Raw genomic sequence first — 17,756 nt, 5'->3', positions numbered from 1 at the left:
ATTGACAGTCTCTTTTGGTTTTGTATCTCACGTGTATCCATTAAGACTTCTTTAAGTCAGTGGTTTCATCTTGTGGTCCGTATACCTCTGAAGTCCCCCGTGGACCACTTCTAAGTGGCCTGGCCTGGGAGAGCAAATTCATGTGCTAAACAACTGTTTGTATATGGGAAATTTCTAACGAGAATTATACCAGCACTGGAAAACTACTAGAAASTTATGAATTAAAATAAAATTTAAAAAAAGATAGCATAGAGTTCTATGTTGTAATATAAATCTCACTTCAGAGTGAATCTGTTCAATCTGGTGTCTGAAATGACAGCTGATATACCCTAATGTAAAGCAAAGTGTAGAAAAGATGCAGGAAAGAATCTTGAAGGAGAATTCTGTATTGGCTGGTCAAAGTATGATATTCTTCATTAATCTTGAAGTAATGGATCACAGATTGGCACTTGTCTTTTTTTGGGAGGGCTATGGAAAGATTCAAAAGAATGTATACTAGGAATTTTATATTTACCTTTTGAATTTGAAGATAAATAGGCACAACTGAAACTTTCTGTGAAGCTGTGATTTTTTGTCTTAGAAGATGACAGCATAAACCCCCAGGTACCTGAATTGTTTGACGGATTCATATTAGTAAGCCAACTAGGAAAAGATAGCTGTACTTTGTACTGTGTAGTCAGTATGTCTGTTAAGTTCTTCCATCAAAGAACTTCTGACTAGTTTTGGTCAGCTAGGACCAGGTAGGTAAGGAAGGCACAGCTGGTCCCTTGCCGTTTCACAGGATGAGATCTGCAGTTCAGTGACAAGCCAGGGGGCAGGCAGGCAGCAGAGACCCTCTGCCTCAGCCACAAATCTGTGACCCCTTTGGCTCCGACTGCCCTGGGAAGGCTCTGGTCTGTTTCCCAAGTCTCCCCAAAATTTTGAGGGGTGCAGATGTCAGAAGCGTTAAATAAAGACAAGTAACACTACTTGCTTATGAACTCTTGTATGCTTTCTCAGATGCCAGACTGACTTCTGCCGTGCATTTGTCTGCACGTCACTCAAAAGTTAAAAGCCTTTGGGTGTGTGTTGCATGTTCTACTTCGTGTTTTAGGATATGCAGAATAATCACAGCAGTTCAGAAGGTAACCTCCTACTTTCTAAGCGACATTTTACAAAATATGTCTATTGGATAACCAGAATTTCTTGTACAGAACTGTAGGGACTCTTATATAAAAGGAATGTGCACGTGGAAGTACCTACCTTGTTTCAACCCTAGAAAAAGCACAAATTTATTTCTTGAAAGCCAAAAACAGTATTGTTGAAATCTTGACCAGCAGAACCTGATGTGGTCAAGACTTTGGCTTTTAATGCAGGAATGTAGTTTGCATTGCAGATGCTGAAAAGGCGGGTAGATGTTTGTGTTATTCACTAGTAAAGCAATGAAATCATTGTATATTGTGGAAAATGATACACATAAGATGTGTGTGTATGTATGTGTGTGTGTGTGTGTTTGTGTGTATATATATATATATATACACACACACATGCATATACATACATATGTGTATGTTTTATATTATATATAAGTTATATATATTAGATGTAAATATAGGTCTATGGTGAAACCTCGGCTGCATCAAGTAATTGAAGTGTGACTTGTGCATTGTGTTGCTCTCAGTGATTAACTGCTTAGATTCTCATATATTTACCAGTAGGTGTAAAAGATAACTCTTGCTTTTCTCTACCTTTCTAAGTATCTCTACACTAAATTGCCCTAACTTACACCAAGGCAAAGCAGTCCTGTAAGTCATCTAATTGCCTCCAATGGGTGGGATGAGAGAGGGGATTTAGACTGTAAATTAACTGGAGAACTGTCAAAGCATTTCGGAGACTGCTGGAAGTGGAAACTTTGGGGTGATTTCTGTAGAAAACAATTTTTTGAAGGAAGACATGATTCTACCTACATTTATGCTCACTAATTCAGATCTCTTTGGTTAGAGAATTGCGTTAAGTTCTTGAGGAGGAACAAGCTTTCCAACAGAACATTAGAAAGAAAGGAGTAAAACTGTATCAAGAGCCTTTTGGTTATATTTCTGTTGCAATTTAGAACAATGGCATTTGGATACATGGCAATTGAAAGCCAGTATCTTCTGCATTAACTCACTTGTTAGAAGTATATCATGAATATTTAAGTGTCATAACTGTGTAAATAAACAACTGGTGACCAGAATTTGCTTAATTCTGCTTTTCTCAAATCTGTACCATCTAGAGTGCCTAAAAATAAAAATGACTTCTGCATTGTTTTAGAAAAGTTATACAGATGGGCAATGGACAGGCTGTTGCAAAAGACCACAAGCTGTGGAGTCTTTGGTTAAAAATTAACCCTTTATTTCAAGAAGTAATGGTGTGTTTTGAATAACATGTCATGGTATGAAGAAAGACTTTGAATATAAAGAAAGGTGTTATAAAATCATGGGGGCTTTTCCTTATGGTATTTGAGTAATCATAGCTGTGATTTAAAAACATGAGCAGAGTAAGGAGTATGAGAAGAAATAATATCCTTTTTTCCCTTCAAATTTATTGGTCAGCCTAATTATAAAAAATATTCTTGGGCAGCCAATCGTGTTTTCCAGGTCTGAAGAAAAGATTTATGTGACCAAAAGCCTGTCTTACCAGCTATATTGATCTGTTTAATAGAATCTCCCCTAAATTAGCCATAAATGGTGTTTTTAAGCATATTTAACTCATTTCTGAACCTAAATATTCAGTGTTTGTCATATTTCAGATTGCATTTGTTAAAATGTTCTCTCTCTCTCTCTCTCTCTCTTTTTTTTTTTGTTTATCTAAACCATATCTTACTGTTGATTCATACTATCATTAGTTACTTTCAAAGGTTGTCTTGGCTACTGAGTTGAGCTGCCAGCTTCACATGTACCATCTTAAGAAGTATTTCTCAATCTTCAGTTTAAACAACACCTGGATTTTGTGTCCATTACCCCTTTTTGAAACCTGGACACAAATCTGATTACTTAGATTGTTGGAACATGCATTTGACTGGCTATCCTAAACTTATACCCAATTTGTTCTTGTGCCAATTTTACCCTTCACCTTAATTCTTTTTCTTTCCTGTACTTGGCCCTGCCAATGTTTTCATGAATAGCAATCTATCTAAAATAAGCTAAGTTCTTCTAGCCTTCTCCCTCAAGATAATACTTACCTGTATCTGCTTTAACTTGTAATTGTTGTTTATGTGGATGATCAGAACTGTATACAGTATTTGTAGGGCACAAATACTTCCCTGTGTTTACTGGGAATCAGCCTGAGATGTATTTTAATGTTTCATTTTCTTTTCCTTGCTGTTACATCACACTAGTTGTTTACAGGCATCCTGTGATTAAGTACAAATTTCTTGAAAGTAGTCTTCAGCTGTACAGTCTTATGTTTCTTCACATAAACATAAATGAAACCTGAAGTTTGGTTGTAATAACATAGCAGAAAACATAAAAGTACTGAAAGATTTGAAGTTTGAAATGCCTATGAAGTGGTACTTAAATTTCTGACGGCTTTATGCCAATTTCTTTTCCAATTTTCTTATTTAATGCTAGGAATCTGAATAAGCTCAAGCTACTGTACTGTTGTTAGAGTTGCAACTGCCAAATGCTTAAAGGACACCTTTCTTTACAGTAATATTTAAAAATACTAATTCCTCTTACTCATCTGCAATCCTCTTCCGACAGCTTGAGCTCAGGGCTGTAATGGAGCCTATTACAGGCAAAAGGTGTATGACTCAGCCATTGAGCCATTCAAACTCTTGGCTTTTTTTAATTGCCACCATTAAATCTTTAGTAGTTTTCCTCTCATAAAATAGAAATCATTGGTGTAAAAGGCATCACTGCTAAAGATATATTTTATCTTTTGCCTTCAGATTTCTATGAGTTGATCAGCTGCAGGTGTTTGAAGGTGTTAGGTTTTTTCTTATCAGAGTTTTTTTTTTTTTTTTGAGTTACAACTTTTTCTTAATACTTGAGTACATCTAAAAAAATTAAAATGTAAGAAAGCTATCAGACAAGATGCTATGTTTTCAGGTTTTTTTTCTTTTCTATTTAGAGACAAGAGAGGGAGAAAAAACCTTACCTTCCCATCACATGTTTTAATCATCTTAAAACTTTTTTAACCTGAGGACTGGGTACCTTCTGTGTGACAGAATGGAAAAAGTTAATTCTTGAGTATGTAACCCAGGAAGTACTCATAATTCAGCTGATGTTTTAGTTTGTTTTGTAATATTCTTGATTTGCTGTATCGGAAATTGAACAGAGAAACAGCTATAGTTTTGCAGGAGGGTCAGATAGAAGAGGAAGTTGAAAGGGCACAGCGAAGGTGAAATGGTTAAGTGTTCAAAGCTGTAGAAAAATAGCTTTTAATTTGTGTTTTGTGCCCCTCTTCCTCCCCGAATGCTCCAAGGCATCACTCTAAGTATTCACATTGCTGTGAACRTCCAGTAAAATACCTCTGAAAAAGATGTGATGAGGACATCTGAGGAAAGGGTAAATGTTCTGAAGCATATACAGTTATTTTGTTTGTATGTACAGTTTGGTAGAAAGCTTTAGGTATTATGTCTGTGTATACTTTTAAGTGTTTGTTAGAAGTTTGTATCAAGAAACAACACAGTGAGCTACGGAATGTATTAAACTGCAAGTTAATGTACACATTTCAGGTGCTGGTGTCTGCAGAATTCCAAGCTGCAAAGCTGGAAGTTAAGGGTCAGTCTGTGTCTGAGTTGTAATTGTAAAATGTTTTACACTAGGAATCAGAATTTGTTTCTTTAGTAACATTAACTATGGTAATTCTTTTATTTTCATTATTTTACRCTGAAACCTAAATGCTTTATATTGACTTCTAAAACCTGAAAATGTGTTTAAAATTTGTATTATTTTAGTATTATAGTAGAGTTTAAGCGTGAAAATTTTCCAACAAAAAAATGTGTAGACATGCACTGTTGCATGCATCACTTGCAGGGTGGTCTGTTGGTTAATGTCTGGAGAAAGCTTCTGAGTGTACTGCAGGACAAAAATAGTATAACACTGGATAAAAGGGGGTTATAAAAGTCACCTGAAGTTATGATTAGGGATAGCTAAGAGAAAAGTGTGGGTTTTTTTGTTGTTGTTTTTTGTTTGTTTTTATGAAGGCAGGTGGAGAGTTGTTTCTCCTTTAGTGTGAAAATATTTGTAACTAAGGGAATGGCATTTAGAAAGTTTATACAGACTTTTAGACCATTTAAAACTGCATCTAGTAGTATTAAGCACACTCACATGGACTGTAAGATTGAAACAGCAGCAAGGAAAACATCTTGAGATTTGGAGTAGTCTTAAATAGTAGAGGCAAGATGACTGATTTACTATGAACATCATCTGATGATATCAAAAAATGTATTTACCCAATAGGGCCTTTTTTGTTAAAGTCTGAGAAGAGACCCTTTTCATCACAATAATGAAGTCAGCAACTTTAAAAATTAAAACTAGAAAAATAAAACAGAATTGTTTTAGAACAGGATTTCATTGCCTTGGTGTTGTCTTAAGTTTTTTGTCATCTAAGAAGTTAATGGAATTAAAGAATTCTCTGAGTGTGTCTTTTTTTAAATTTGCAATATAAAAAGTTCTGATTAGAGAAGTTCTGACTGTAAAAGATACTTAGATTTAGCATGAGCTGAAGTAATGACTCTAGAAAATTTCATTGATTGTGGATACAGCACATCTTTACTTCAGGTGTGGGGCATTGGGAGAGGCAAAAGAAGAGGGGTGTTTTATCCTTTATGCCCATATACTGGGCATGAAGAGTGGAGTCTGATAGTCATACAGATAAAATATTGATGAACTAAAAGTGTGTCAGCCCTAAACTAAAACCGAAGTRCAGTATGTATAAAAGTGATGGTGTTTTTATTAATACTGTGAGCTCATTTTTCTTAACCTATTAAACCCTATCTGCAATACTTCTTGATGAAATTGAAAAACTTTGCTGCAACCCATGGAAGAGTTTGGAATGTTTTATTATTTAATGAATGTACTTACAGATGGTATGATGGAAGTATTGCAGGACTTTTAAGCAGGACTTTTTTTTATATGTATAGCAAGAAAAACCCAGGGGTTTCTGAGTCCTGTCTTAGCTCCGTCTGGTAGACTCTTAAACATCTAGTGCCATTTCCCCTTGCTTGAGCTGCTAGAACATGATGTGTGTTTATACGTTTGGGAAAACTTGCTCTTTCCTAAGAGGGCCTTGTAGATGGAAATAATAAGGTTCGTTAAAGCTTTTCTCTGAATTGTAACCTCTTCTTACCAGCGTGGTAATCTGATGCATGTTTGTCGTTAAACTGTTGATTGATGTATTGTTGATATGTGCAGGCTGCTTAAATGTGCATGTTTAGCGAGTTTAGAATCAGATGCATGGTGGGGGGGGGGGGCGGGGGGAAGGAAAGAGGGAGATCTGAAAACCAAAAGGCTGGGCTTTTCTTTCTCTCATCTTGTATGAGAGGCGTTAGGACTAAGTGACAGAGAAGCTAGGTCTTACCAAGAGTCTTACTGAAGTACTGGAACAAACACAGGATGCTAAGAAGTGCAGTCTTATAAAAATGTTTGCAACCAGTTAGCTGGTGCTTGCTATATTTTATTGTTTGGCCGTATGAAGTAAAGGCCAGTTGCAGCCCTTCATTTTTACAAGGGACGGCTTGGAGACCAGCTGGGGTTCCCAGCCCCTCTCCAAGAGGAGCTTTCCCTCTGAGGTGGGAGAGATGTGTTGCAGACCCTTGCTCTAGCATTGCCTTCAAACAGGAACTAGCGGCGGCCTGAGCAGGGATGCGTGGGGCCAGCAGTGTGCGCGTGCTGCAAGAGCCTCAAAAGAATTAGCTGGGACTTGTACCCTTGTCTCCTCAGGCTGTTTAGAAGACACCAGAAGATGCTGAGCCCAGAAGAAAAGAGAGGATAATATGTATATGCTAGCATAGCAGCTAGTCCCTGAGCATGAAGTGTTTGAAGCAGAGCTTGGGTTTTTTCTGGCACAGGCATAGTGAAAAAGTGTCTAGAGAAGCTGGACAGAGTGAATAGAGGAGAAGGGAATGGGAAAAGGAGCTGTCAGATTTTGGCAGGGAGGAAGGGAACCAGTAGGGAGGGGATGCGTAGGAAACTTTGGCTTGCTGTTCAAACAGAGTTGGAGAGTATAGGGAGCCCTGTATAAGGGGAGGTTGTGTTGGGAAAGAGGCAGTAGCACTGTGGGATAGAAATGGCAGGATGGAGTTGGAAAGGGATGGTGTCAGAGTGCTGCTATGCAGGGAGGGGAAGTGGTGGTGGGAAGCATGTATGCTCTTCGTACACACGTAGTGGTGCCAAGAAAATGGATTGGGGCAGTATGCACTTCTATCCATGTCGCATTGCCTGTGCACATCTCTGCCTCTGTGTGCTTCCTTACAGTTGTCTTTGCAGTTTGGTCCTTTGGATTCATCATCTAAATTCTAAGGTGTTTCATGCTGGTTTTGAAAACAACAGATCAAGATTCACAGGATGCCCATCAAACAGGTGGTATTTCTGAAGACTGTATTTATTTGATTCTTAGGCATAGCTGAACAGACAGTAGAAATAAAAATTGCCTGGCCTGGTATCTTTGGCTTCATCTAATAAAAAATCCATGCTGCTTTTCTCCCTCTCTCCCCCCCTTCTCTCTCTCTTTTTAAATTTTTATTATTTTTGTTTCCCCTTCTGTGGAAGTGTACTTTATCTAAATTAGAGATTGAGATCCATAAATAAATAAATAAATAAATAAAAATAAAAATAAAATAAAATAAAAAAAACAGAGGCATACTTTCTGAATTTGCAATTACATATTTAACCTGTGAAATAAGTTTCTCTGTAATTCTGGTGTTAGAAGAGGAAAAAAAAGTACCAGAATAGAAATGCCCTTAGTTGCTGGCGTGGTGTGTAATAGTCCTGCTGCTGCTGCTTGCAGCAGTAAAAGCACAAACAGAACTTTTTTTGTTCATCTATTGCGGTCAGAAGGAGCAGTGTTTGCACTGAGTACACTGAACTGTGAATTTCTCCCCAGTCATAAACCTGATGCTGTTTGCTCTGTGCCACTGTGATTCAGATCTGAATGAGAGCAGAGAAATGTATTGCTAGAAGTGGATGTATGCTAACTAAGGTCACTTTTAAAAAATGTTTTTTCGGTGATTTTTAAGTCTTCCATGGAAAAACAAAATTCTAGGGGACATATATTGCTTTAATTACTGTTGTTAGGCTTTAACACACCAAGCCAGTCAAAGCTGTTTCATTGAAGTTTTCTTGGGGGTGGAGTGTTAAATCACAGTCATACCTGATATTACAGAGCTATAACCTGCAATGATGATGATATAATGCTAGAACTGCTTACTTCTGGAAGAGGATAACTCGTTGCATATTTGACATTCAGTAGCAATCTTGAAAGAAGTATGCTGGGGGAGGGAGGAGAAAAGTATATGCAGGACAGTACAATTCTCATCTTTCCTCATGAACTTTGATTTCAAAGCATGACTATAAAATGTGCCTAAGAATCAGAAAATGTTCCAATTTTACTACCACAGAGAAACAGCTTCATTTTCATGGTGAAGCTGTTTTTTTTCTTTTTTTTTTCTTTTTTTTTGGAGGGTGGGGAAGGAAATGTCAAAGTAAGCCCAAGAAGAGAAACTCAGCCTACATATATACTAAAATGTTAAGTTAGCCTTTGTAAGGCTTATGTATATATGCAATAGTTTTAAAATCATTCTTTCAGCCAAATATATATTAATCTCCCCCCCTCCCCTCCTCCTTGGGAGGTTGAAGTATTGTGCTAGGTGCTCTGGAAACTGTTTCATTCTGACATGCTCTTATTTTATTGCATGACTTCCCGGCTTGCCTGGAGTTGTACAGCCCTCACCTTGTTTCAGAGGGGTTGATTGGAAAGGACTGGTAATAAACCTTATGGGTATTCTCTAACTAATCCAAGGAATTCTCTCTAGTAAGGATTCAATATCTTAAAAGTTGAGCTTAGTAAAGGAAATATCCCTATTTTTAAATACACTTCCTATTAAGAAGTTAAGGTATTCAGACGATGACTCCTAYGGGCTACCTTGCAGTGTGTGACACTGCGCAATAGGACTGTTGCTGGTCTGCCTGTCATTTTCCCACCTGCACTTACATGCACACTGTGTGCATATAAGCTTCACAAAACTTCTGTGGTGAAACTGCTATTGGCTTGTTCCCAGTGTATTGACTGATCGCTAGTGGAGCGCGCACAAAAAATCGAGGTCTCCTTTGACGTGGCTACGGAAGGAAGAGGTGCCAGAGGCAGAACACAAGTTGTCAGTGTGAGTGATCCAAGATTGCCATTATGAGTCCAGTACCTAAATGTCCCATCCCTTTATGTGTCAGTGCTGCCAAAGCTAATAAAAAAAAAATTGCTAAAAATGTGAATCCTTGACCTGTCTTCTTATTTGGTGATGATGGAGAATGGAGTGGCAGGATTGTGCTAGCTATTGCTGTGTTGTATTTAGAACCTGCCCTGACTGCATTAGCAGCAATCTTGCATGGGCATCTAAGCCAGGTAAGCCAGTGTATATTAATACYTTTGTGTTATAGGCTACCTCATAGTAAAATGTTTGTCTTGTGGACCATTGCATTAGCAGTTATAAAAGTATCACTGCTGTAATTCTTATGTGAAAAAGTAATTTGGAGAATACACATCCCGTTATTTTGAGGTTGGCAGTTGTCTGATATTGTCCAATAAACATCGGTGTTGATCTTGGTCAGTGATCAGCAACAATATGACCTCTTGCTATGGGATATTTAGTTATTTTTGAACTGTGAACAAACTCATCAGTGCTCAGTTTGCTGACTGATATTCCATAGGTTTAGTAATACTATTCTCTTGCTTTATGCAAAAGTGAAACAGTGTTGCTACATATGATTATTATGAAATATAACGGAATTTTTGATTTTTGGATGGCCATGTTGGTGTCATCCATCTTTTGTAACCTGTGTTACTGCATAGAATACATGACCACAAAATAAATAATTCTAATGCTACAGTTATCCTGAGACTCAATTAAGGATCTCTAATCTATTCTGCATATTATCTTTTATTCTATGGGGGAAGTCTATTTATTATATGGGGGTATTTGCAGCTCCACCAAATTAGCACTGGACAGATTTTTGCAGTGATGGCTGAAAGCATTAAGATGGGTTTTAATTGTTCCCACTCCATTGTTAGGATTCTACCACCAAAAAAATCGAGTTGTCCTGATTCAGAGTTTTTTCTGATAACTTTAAGTCAAAAAATATTAACTTTTTTTTGTTCACACCTGTTTTTTAAAAATAGTCTCTGTTAATAGTAACAGAGCAGGAAAGCTCACTTAAGAGAGAAAACGGTATTGCAGTTCACTAAAATGTGAACTTTTGATGTAAAGTGATTTTTACTTCTCAAATTACTTCTTGCTAAGAAGGTGTTGGCAGAACTTGTTTTTGGTACATTCTTATCGGTATTTTGTGGGAATATTTAAGTATGGCAACAGATCTGGTAATTACAAGATTCCTGTTGAGCCTATTTATAAATTAGATGCCATTTCTTTCTGTCTCAGCTTGTGTGATGTCTTTTCATTTATTGTGGAAAAGATCATCGACACTTTTGCAGGTTTATAAATGCAAATCATTGCTTTCAAACTTCAAGTTTTAGAGGGGTTTCTGCAGTACTGAAATACCAGTGCTTCCAAAAAGCATCACATTGCCCAAAATATTCCATGGTCTACTAAGTATTTTCATACAACAAATAGTACCGTCCTTGAAGACCTCATAGTTAGAACCAGAATTAAAGACAGTAGCTTCAGAGTAAAGGAAAGGGATCACTCATGAAAAGAAAAGAGAAATTCATTAGTTGAACAAGTGTTGGAAAGAATTATGGGTATAGTAGTATCCTTGAGGATATTTGTGCACTTTACCATAGAAGAAATTGTACAGCTGTACCCTTGTTGAATGTAGCTAGAAGTATTTGGCTGAGATTTCTGAGGTGGTGCTGAGTCCTGTTTACTGTGGAATTTCTACCGATACGCTAACTTTGCAGCAGGACAATGTCTGAAAAATATTTATGTTGGTCTACAAAGAACTTAAGCATGGTATATGGAGCAACAAGGCAGGTCTCATGTTTAAAGGGTTGAAAAGACAAGTCGAGAGTTGCAGGAGCAATGTGTTGTGCAGATAGGAAGCTTTGAAAAGGAGAGTTGTGATCGGGGAAATTTTCCAAATGGGTTTGTTTATGGGATAGTCATGATTAGTAGTTTTAAATAATACAGATGGATGATGAATCCTTTCCCTGAGTTTTGAAAGGCAGACTTATGGGGCAAGTTCTATGTGGGATGGTTTTTAACAGTTTGAGGGCCTTGGCACCAGACACTAATTCTGCAAGAGTGCCCTCTGCGCCAGTACGTACAGCTCTGTTCCTGCGTGTGTTGCTGYAGTCTTTCTAGTGTTTCTGTTTCTCTTGACACAAATTGCCATTAACTTCTTCAAAGTGAAGGTGATAACAGAACTGTAATTGCTGCAAAAGAGAATATTCAGTCATGATTTACCTTAAGTGAAAATTTCCATTTTATAGGTATTGTATTGGAGAGGTTTTATTTTGGAGGCAGTGGGAACTGATTGGGTGCTTACTTTACTGTTATACAACTTAGTTAATAAATCAAAGTCCAAGAAAATTTAAATAAAATGTAGTTACAGTACATCTTTTCCAAAATAATGGAGGAGAATAGGGAGTGTGGAAATACACCTGAGAGAAATCAAAATAGTCCTGGTTAAAATAAAATGAGCTTTCTGGTTAAGTGCTGATGTTTAAACTTGACAAAGTTAGCTGAGTCATGTCACATACTTTGCTGCTCTTGCTTCAGCATTGTTAAACCGCAGTGATTGGCTCAAGCTGCTGCTCTGCTAGGGAACTGACACTCGTCTTCTCTTAGCGCTTAAGTAAGATTGCGGCTCAATCCGTGTTCAAGCGCCAGAGAGATTCTTCTCCTTAACCTCCTTCGCCGCCACTAACCCTCCCCGCCATAATCCTGCATCCTGTCCATCTTGCCACTTTACATAACAGGCCTCGTTTGAGACATCTATCTGCTCCTTGGGCTGTGGAGGATAGTTCAGATCTGAATGCATAAACAGCTGTGAAATGCATGCATCGTGGTTCTTGCTTTATCAAATCTCAATGACTTAAAGTATGTTGCAAATTTAAAAATAAACTTGAATTCTAGAAAGGTGATATTTTGCACTCCAGAAGCAATTTCTCAGATACAGTTTGTTTTTTGTTTTTTTCCATCCCCTCCTCTGATATGTTCGGCTTTTTTTATTATTATGAAGAGGCATATTACTGTCCAGGGTAACCTGTTGAGCTGCAAATTATTTTGAACGTTCAGAGTACTTGAAAATTTCTATTTTGTTCTAATAACTTGTGATCTTAGTGTCCTGCATTGTGATATTGCATGTTAATAGCATTGATTAACTGTCGAGCAGTCGGAATTGATGAGAAAACGTCCATTGTGAAATTAAATGGCATTACCAAAGACTGTACCATGCTGTTGGTTAGGGAGGAGACTAGACCCAGTAGTCTGTGGTAGGAGTATTAATGTGAGCTCCAGGTTTTTTCACATGATTAAAACAGGCCATCTGTTCTTTGTTAAATGTTTACAAAAACAGCTTTTCTCTAAAAGATTTAAAGAGATGTGGGTCTAGTAAACACACCAATATTTTTGAGCACCTTTTTCACCTTATTTCAAATAATACCAGAAATAATTTTGCTGCAATATCAAATAGGATTAATACCTATTTGTGTTTAATCTTTACTGGTTTCTTTCCTGTAGAAGATTAAATTCTGTACCAGTGTGCTAAATTATAGCTTTGCTTATTACTAAAGGCAGCAGGAGAACTGATTTGAATGAAGTATGCAGATAAATCTTTCATCTTTTGGTTAACAAAGTAATACGTATCTTTTTATAGTTTTGTAATTGGAAAATAGGGTTCTTTCATTTAGAAGTTGCAGCCCTCTAACTACAGTTAATTCACCATAGATTTAATGTAGTAGAACTATTTGAAATAATTCCCTATAGTAGGCTTAAACTAATATTTACTAATGTGAGCATATTCTTCTTCCTCTTCTCCCCTCTCAAGAAAGAGCAGAAAAATGGTTCTGGCTAAAGAAACGCATCTTTCAAGCTGCCTCCGATCTATTCTTCTCACTACATTTGTGCTGCTTCTACACAGCTTCACACTAGGGAGCAATGTAGGGTTGTCAGTTAGGGATACATGGTTTTAGAACGCTGCAAAAGTATAGACAGAGACTTCTTAGAAAAAATTAAGTTAATCGTATCTATTTCTGAATAAAGGCTACAATTTACATGATTATATATAAATGAGTTACAAAATGTAACAAACTGCAAAGGGAGTAGTGTGCCAAAAGTAATGCATTTTTGCAAATGATAGGACAATTAAATAGACGGCAGAGTTACCTTTTTGTAGTTTAATGTTTTGGGGATTGTGAATGATGTGAAACAAAAATATGTTTTTTTTTTTTTAAGTTTTATACTTTGTTATGCACCTAACTTGTTCTTGTAAATAACAGATAAGTTTTTATATTCTGATTTCATGCATAATGTTTGCAAGTAATATGTAGACTAAATAGTATTTGAGAGTGTTCAGAATGGCTTTTGTGGATAAGTTTTGAAGGTAGTGAAGAATCTGAATTTTGGTAGGCTGGTATCTTCTGGAATTGCACTGAAGATAGTTGTTAAGGTTACTAGGTAGTACAATATGGAAACAGTCACTTCAGTTTTCATTGCTTAACCTCATGTCAAGACTTTACATTAAAACTGCAAATGTCAAAAAATAGAGGACTGGCACTGATCTACAGACTTGGAAAGCTGTATACCTTATATTCAAATTCATTTATTCTTTTTCAAAAGTTGTTAAGATTCCTTTATTTTTTTTTWAAAAAAAAAAGTCTAGAAAAGAGGCAACTTTTTTTTTAAATTAGAGTAAAAAGCTAATATTCAAGTATATAAAATAATATAAATCTATATTGATTTCATTGACTCAGTCATATAACTAATGTAGACAGAGCCTTGAAAATTTGATATAACTAAATTTAGGTGGTATTGTTAGACTTGTTGCAGTTTTTAATATTCATTAGATTAGCTATTTTGCATTTTTTTAAAAAAAGTTGAAGAATTGCAACTATCGCCTTTGGTTTATTTCTAAAGAGTTTACTTTTTAGAACTTCTAAAGAGTTGTACTTCATAAGTACAACTCTTAAGCTTATATGTAGTTGTTTGTAAAAGTCTCTCCTAATACTGCAGTCCAATACTGCAGTTCCCAACCTAAGGTACTCATTAAATACAAATTTAACAAATAATGGGAAGGAAAACATAAATTTCTCATGTGTTAGACATAGTAAGCGAACAGTATCAGCTGAAGAAAAAGACTGAGTATTGCTGTGGACAGCTCAATGGAAACTTTGTTAAAACTTGCAGTTGATGTCTCAGAAGAACTCAGGATGCATGAAGTATGAAATGGAAGATAACATAATAGTATTGACTGTACTGGAGATTTTTTTTTTTCCCCAGGTATAATTTTTTGTGGTATGTCACTATTTTCTAAAAACACTAAATTGAAAGAGGTGGAAGAGTCAACAAAACCTATTAACCATATAAAAATATCTTGCAAAAATTAGAAATATTGCTCTGAAAGCTATGAATCAGAAGTATTATGTGATGTGTGCGATATTCTTGTCCTTTCCAATCTAAACATAAAAGTTATATGGTATAAGCAGATAACAGTATGAGGCGCAGGTAAGAGTGTTGTTCTATGTCATAGCGCAGAGCTGAGGAGGCATTCCACTAAATTCAAGCAACCAAACTGAAAACAATTACAGGATTTTAAAACTATATATATTTAGGCAGTGCATAGTCAGATTGCAGAACTCACTGGCATCACTGACTGCATGAGATCAGCATTTTCAGTGCAGATTTCCAGTCTTTGTGAACTTTGCAGCATGAAGTTATCTAAGTGTGAATGTTATTGTGACCACAGATTTCTAGAAGAGGTGCTGATTCCTACTTTGCGATTGCTTGAAGTGAGTTTGTTTGAGGTGGGTCTTGAAGGATGTGGTGCATCAGCTTTGCAGCAGAGCTGTTTCCACTGAGACTGCAGCCCTGGGAATGTGCAGAAGTTGTACAAAGTTTTTGATTAATCAAGTAAACCTAGATTTTCTCTGCCGTTCAGATTTTCTCTCTTCCTGGAGTCGTCTGTAAGGAACTGTAGAGTCCAGCTTGTTCTGTTCAAAACTCTCCTAACCAACAGTAAAGTGTGGTGTTTATTTCTTGGTAGGTGTACCGACTATCCTCCTTGGGTAGTTTCTAAGCATGTGGATTTATTCAAGGTAAAGGTTTTCTTGCTGCAGTGAAAAAATGATGAAAAGTTAGGACCTCACTAGTTCAGTTTGTTAACATTCAGACAATTATATTAATATATGTGGACAAATAAGCATGCTTTCACTTTCTYATGTAATGCTGTTAAGAATTTTATTTCCTGAATTTTAACTTACCTGCACTGGATTTTTTTTAGGTCCAAGTCATTAAAGTGTACGTCTGTACATACACGTCACTTCTCTTCATGCACAAGGGCTGAATTTGCAGTCATGCATTCGTATGCTTGCCACTCCTGAGTGCTGTTTGAATAAAGAACAGGAGGCAGGAACCACATTACAAATAGTTATGCAGGCACTGCTGTTCCTAGAAGTAAAAATCTGTTTTGCTACAAATCTTTCTTCTGCCTGATTCAATGGATCAAGCATCTCAAATGGCTAGAATTTGTGACCCAGTCAGGCTTGACTTCTATGTTCCTGCTTTTCCATAAAAATGAAGGATAGAAAAATGGTGTGGCCATATATGCAGTTGTAAGAAAGACACTGATAAGGTGTCATAGCATTACTTTTCTCTGTGGAAAGCACTGTAGTCCTGAGTTTACAACTGCTGGCAGGCAGTGAGGAGAAGCAGGTTAAAGCTTTGACATACTGCAAAGTCCTGATAGAGCCTATACTCTTTTATTGCAGACTCATGGATCTTTGTGTAGAGGGRAGCTATTAAGAGGAGAAGAGTTGCAATTATATCCCATATGTTTAGTCCAGGCACTTGGCATTTGTGTGATTACACATAGATTTTTCTGTACTTTATGGAAGTTTGCTATGTGCCAGATACATACGCTATATGGACTTTGAAATAGGATGCTTAATGCAAATGTAACTTTACAAACACTTAAGACCATTCTTTGTCCAGTTTTTAGTAGGTACAAATCTACTGCAATTATAAGTAGGGAGCTGTGAATCTTTAACATAAAACATAACAGCATATTGTTTTTTTAAAATGGCTTAATCCTTCATGTGTTGATCAAAATACCTGCCATCACTCCTGAACCAGTGTAAACTACCTCGATTAATTTTGTGTAAAAGCAGCCAAGTGAGTATACTTGATTTTCCTATTGTACATCTAAAACCAAACTTTTAACCGTTTTTTTCCCAGAGGGCAAAATTCCAGTGCAGCTGAATCATTTGTTCCAGGTTTTTTTATCCTTCTAACTATTTTGAATATAGAAATGCCTGAAATAACAATTGCTTTCCTTTTGCATTTAAATGTTGAAATGCCAGAGTATTTTCTACACTTCTGCTTTTTATATAAAGCTTTATAATAAATATTTTTATCATAACTGTATCAAAATTTTTATGCTCATTTTGTCGCTGTTTCAGATATGCTATTAGTTTAATCTGCTTTGTATTTTCTCCCTCTGTAAACTCTTGCTCCAAAACAGAGTGCTACATAGATTATTTTCAATGCAAAGTTTTAGAATGCAAAGTTTAAAAATTTATCTATTTCCATTTGTCTCTCCCAGCATTCTCCATCGGAACCCTTTTTAGAGAAACCAGTGCCGGATATGACTCAGGTTAGTGGACCGAATACCCAGCTAGTGAAAAGTGATGATTATCTGCCATCAATTGAGCCGCAGCCACAGCAAAAGAAAAAGAAAAAGAAAAACAATCACATTGCTGTAGAAGGTCCCAGTAAGGGTTTTGGTAAGGAAGACTTTCCTGGGGGACTTGACAACCAGAATCTAACCAGGAACTCGGTGGATATCTCTCAAGAAGAGAAGAAGAAAAAGAAAAAGCCCAAGACAAAAAAAGAACCGAAGGATCCTAAGGAACCCAAGGAAAAGAAGGAACCCAAGACCCCCAAAGTCCCTAAGACCCCTAAAGAGCCAAAGGAAAAGAAAGCAAAAAACGCCACATCAAAACCGAAGACCAGCAAAAAGACTAGGTAGGTTGGAAAACTAATGTATGTGTTCAGAGAAAATAGTGTATTTGTGGGATTTCTAGAATATCTGTGCTAAGCAGAGTGGGTGAGGATGAAATCTTGCTTTGTTGTTTGTCATCTGTCATCTACAATACCATTTTTTTCTGAGGAGTGTTTGGGCATGTTTCTGTTGTTTGGATTTCCTGTTTATGGCTTCATAATTATCCCTAAATAAGCTAGAAAGGCAGACATATTTGTCATCGTCAACAAGGCTGATTTTTTCTTTTCAAGGCATAAATATTCCTGGATCTGTTAGATTTCAAAACTAACTACTTTTCTTCTGATGGTGATCTATCATTGTTTGTGGTTTGTATATTAAGAAATTAATCTTCTACAGTAATTTTTT

The 17,756-nt window shown here is 36.6% G+C and overlaps 1 protein-coding gene across 2 annotated transcripts in view; it reads left to right on the top strand.

Moving 5' to 3' along the window:
* CHD7 (chromodomain helicase DNA binding protein 7) overlaps positions 1–17,756 on the top strand; it is a 128,499-nt gene that overhangs the window by 53,891 nt on the left and 56,852 nt on the right. For both annotated transcript variants that reach the window (XM_085313556.1, XM_085313555.1), the window contains exon 3: positions 16,953–17,374. In XM_085313556.1, coding sequence (XP_085169682.1) covers positions 16,953–17,374 — 422 coding nt within the window. The remainder of the gene's footprint in view (positions 1–16,952; positions 17,375–17,756) is intronic.

Source organism: Rhea americana, unplaced genomic scaffold (genome assembly GCF_003343005.1).
Source record: "Rhea americana isolate MKP2758 unplaced genomic scaffold, rheAme1 scaffold_39, whole genome shotgun sequence".
NCBI lineage: Eukaryota > Metazoa > Chordata > Aves > Rheiformes > Rheidae > Rhea > Rhea americana.
Note: the sequence above shows the minus strand (reverse complement) of the source record. Positions and strands in the feature narration are given on the sequence as shown.